Raw genomic sequence first — 3350 nt, forward strand, 5'->3', positions numbered from 1 at the left:
TACACACACACACACACACACACACACACAGGCGCGCGCGGCTTCTGTAGAGCTGCGGACTCTAATCCTGGCACTCCCCAGGCTTCGCCTCCCGAAGGTGTTTATCCGGCTAACACAGGCCGAGCGCCCCGGGCAGGCGGGAGGCGGCAGGATTAACGCGGCAGCTCCCTCCCCGGGCCCCCGGGCTTGCGTTCCAGTGACCAGAACACACATCAACAAGCAAATAAACAACGCAAGATAATGGCAGAAAAGGATGAGTGTGAGGGAGCTGACCAGCCAGGAAGACGGGAATAGAATAGAGAGGGTGGAGGGGAGGAGGGGCAGGGACTTCGCCGGGCAGGACCCCGGACGCCGGCACACAGCCGAGCCCAAACCGCGAGGGCAGGGCTGGCACCGCCGCCCCGGCCTGGAAACGCGTCCCCGCCCGCAGCTCCGCCAGCCCCGCTCCGCATCCCTGCGGATCCCGCCCCCTCCCGCGTCTGCGGCGAGGCCTTCCCGGGTCCTCCGCGGGCTACCCCGAGCCCGTGCACCTGCTCGGTCTCCACCGGGAAGTGCGAGGCCGCCGCGCCGGCCGCTCCGAGACCCCGGGACACGCGCGCCCGGCGGGAGGCACCGGCCCGTCCGTTTGCGCGCGCGGCTCGGGGAGGCCCCGGCGCTGCTGGAGGGGGCCTGGCAGGGCGCCCAGCTTCCCCGCCCCCCGCCCCTGGCTTCGCAGGCCCCTGCGCCCGCACCTACCGGACGCGCTGGGCCGTGACCGCGTTCCCCGTGTGCGGCCGCAGCACCGCCAGGAACAGGAGCCGCATGCCGCCGCCGCCCGGGACATTGACCAGGCCCCAGGGACGGCACAGACGCGGATGGCAGGGGAGCCGGGCGGCTAGGTCAGTCCCGCCCGCCCCTCCCGGAGGCCGCGCCCGCCCCTCCCCGAGGCCGCGCCGGAACTTGCAGGTTCCGGCGCCAGACGGGGAGGGGGACGGGAACCGGGGGCCTCTGGCGGCTCGAGCTCTGGGTGCGGGGTATCGCGGGTGTGCCCCGTGGGGTCCATCACCAGGGTAGCCTTGGTCCGCTCCCACCTGGACCAGGATAAGGGGTGACCACAGTCCCTTCCCACGGGGACCAGGACCAGCGGTGACCACAGTCCTTTCCCACGGGGAGCAGGACCAGGAATGACCACTGTCCCTTCCCATAGTGACCAGGACCAGGAATGGCCATGGTCCCTTCCGTGGTGACCAGGACCAGCAGTGCCTGCAGTCCCTTCCATGGGGACCAGGACCAGGGATGACCACTGTCCCTTCCCACGGGTACCAAGGATGACCACGGTCTCCCCCATGATGACCAGGACCAGCGGTGACCACAGTCCCTTTCCATGGAAACCAGTGATGGCCATGAGTGAACTTCACTGAGCACCCGGGTGGCTGCGGGTCTGCGCCCACCAGGACCAGCAGGATCCTCGGATTCCCTCCCCCAGGGTGCTGCAGAGAGAGCTCTCAGCCTCATTTTCCATGACAACCTGAGGGAAGTCTTGGTCCCCACGAAGCCCAGGAATCCTTTCTAGTCCCAAATTCCTTCCCAGGCCAGACTACCCTAAAACTAACCAGAGGAGAGGAACTCCTCCTGTGTGAGCAGACAGTGGAAACCCATTTCAGGGCCAGGCCTGTGGGTGAGAAAGATGTTGGATCGGGAACTTGGGGCCCATGAGGGCACATGGGCTGCACCTGGACTGGATCTCCAAAGCAGGACACCTTGGGTGAGAGAAATGGGGAACTGAAGGTGGCCCCTGGCAAAATGCCATCTGTGGATTTAAACACAGACCCTCCCAAAACAGATGCTACGTGTTTACAAAGATGTATGCGTATTTACAGATGTGGAACATTCCAGTGGGTGCCCAATATTTTAATTTACCTTCAAACTTGATTTTCTCTCATCCCCCAAATACCGTCCAGCCTCAAAAAGGGAAAGTAGGAATGAAGAAAGCCATGACATGTGATGACCACCATCAGCGGGAGGTCTCCAGCCTCACAAACATAAAAGTCCGTCCTGAAGGACACATTGGCTCGGCAGGCCTTCTCCCAGTTAGAGCCACCACTCTGACTGTCAGTGTGGCATGGGGTATGGGAGAGTTTTATGTCACTGTAGAACAATCAAAATTCTGTCCCCTTCTCAGTCCTCAAAACCCAGGATTTTGCTCTTCTTCCTGGTATTTCAACTTCCCAGGCACCTGGCAGGCAGGCCACCTCCTCCAGGACAAAAGCAATATGAAAATAATAGCATTCTGATAGACAACTTAACACTTTTCAACAGAATTACGCAAAGAAACAAGAAAGGGGACAAGTTGCACAGAGCTGCCACAACCCCCTTCTGATTAAAGTTTGGGAAAAGAGTTCTGACGCCGGGCACAGTGGCTCACGCCTGTAATTCCAGCACTTTGGGAGGCCTAGGTGGGTGGATCATTTGAGACCAAGAGTTCAAGATCAGTCTGGCCAAGATGGTGAAACCCCATCTATACCAAAAATACACAAATTAGCTGGGCGTGGCCATACACGCTAGTAGTCCTAGGTACTTGGGAGGCCGAGGCATGAGAATCATTTGAACCTGTGAGGCGGAGGTTGCAGTGAACCATGATCATGCCACTGCACTCCAGCCTTGAAATAAAGCAAGACTCAGTCATAAACAAATAAATGGGTTTGAGTGGACTCCTCATATGTTTGCTATACACCAAGAAGAGGCAATAAAATGCAGTGTCTGGTGTGGGGTGCATAAGTACAGGGTTGGCACTTGCCCATGTTCTTGCCCTATTTCACCTTGACCATGGGCTAGTAAAAGCTAAATGTGAACAGATACATTTCTGATTTTCAAAGGTGACCTCAGCATGAGCCTGGAAAGGAACCTCCCTAAGCAGAATGGGTGAGCTGGCGGCCCCTGTGAACTAAATATCATCCTTAGATGTATTTAGGCTACACTGGTTTTTTTTTTTAATTTTTATTTTTTGTTTTGTTTTGTTTTTTAAGCTGAGCTATTACTTTTTGTTGGTTTTGAGATGGTCTCACTGTCATCCAGGATGGGGTGCTGTGGTGTAATTATGGATCACTGCAGCCTCCCCCTCCTGGGCTTAGGTAATCTTTCCTCCTCAGCCTCCCAAGTAGCTGGAACCATAGATGTGCGCCACAATGCTGGGCTAATGTTTTGTATTTTTGTGGAAGTGGGGTCTCATTATGTTGTCCAAGCTGGTCTTGAACTCCTGGGCTCAAACAGTCCACCCGCCTTGGCCTCCCGGAGTGCTAGAATTACAGGCATGAGCCACTATAACTGGCCAAGCCTTTTTAAACTGGGAGCTTTCTTTTTTTTTTTTTTTT

General features: G+C 57.1%; 1 protein-coding gene across 1 annotated transcript in view; it reads right to left on the bottom strand.

Moving 5' to 3' along the window:
* GLT1D1 (glycosyltransferase 1 domain containing 1) overlaps positions 1-907 on the bottom strand; it is a 124751-nt gene extending 123844 nt beyond the window's left edge. The window contains exon 1 of the mRNA XM_017504531.2: positions 736-907. Coding sequence (XP_017360020.2) covers positions 736-803 — 68 coding nt within the window. The 5' untranslated portion in view covers positions 804-907. The remainder of the gene's footprint in view (positions 1-735) is intronic.
* Positions 908-3350: the final 2443 nt, after the last annotated feature.

This window comes from Cebus imitator, unplaced genomic scaffold (assembly GCF_001604975.1).
Source record: "Cebus imitator isolate Cc_AM_T3 unplaced genomic scaffold, Cebus_imitator-1.0 Scaffold323, whole genome shotgun sequence".
In the NCBI taxonomy this organism is placed as follows: domain Eukaryota; kingdom Metazoa; phylum Chordata; class Mammalia; order Primates; family Cebidae; genus Cebus; species Cebus imitator.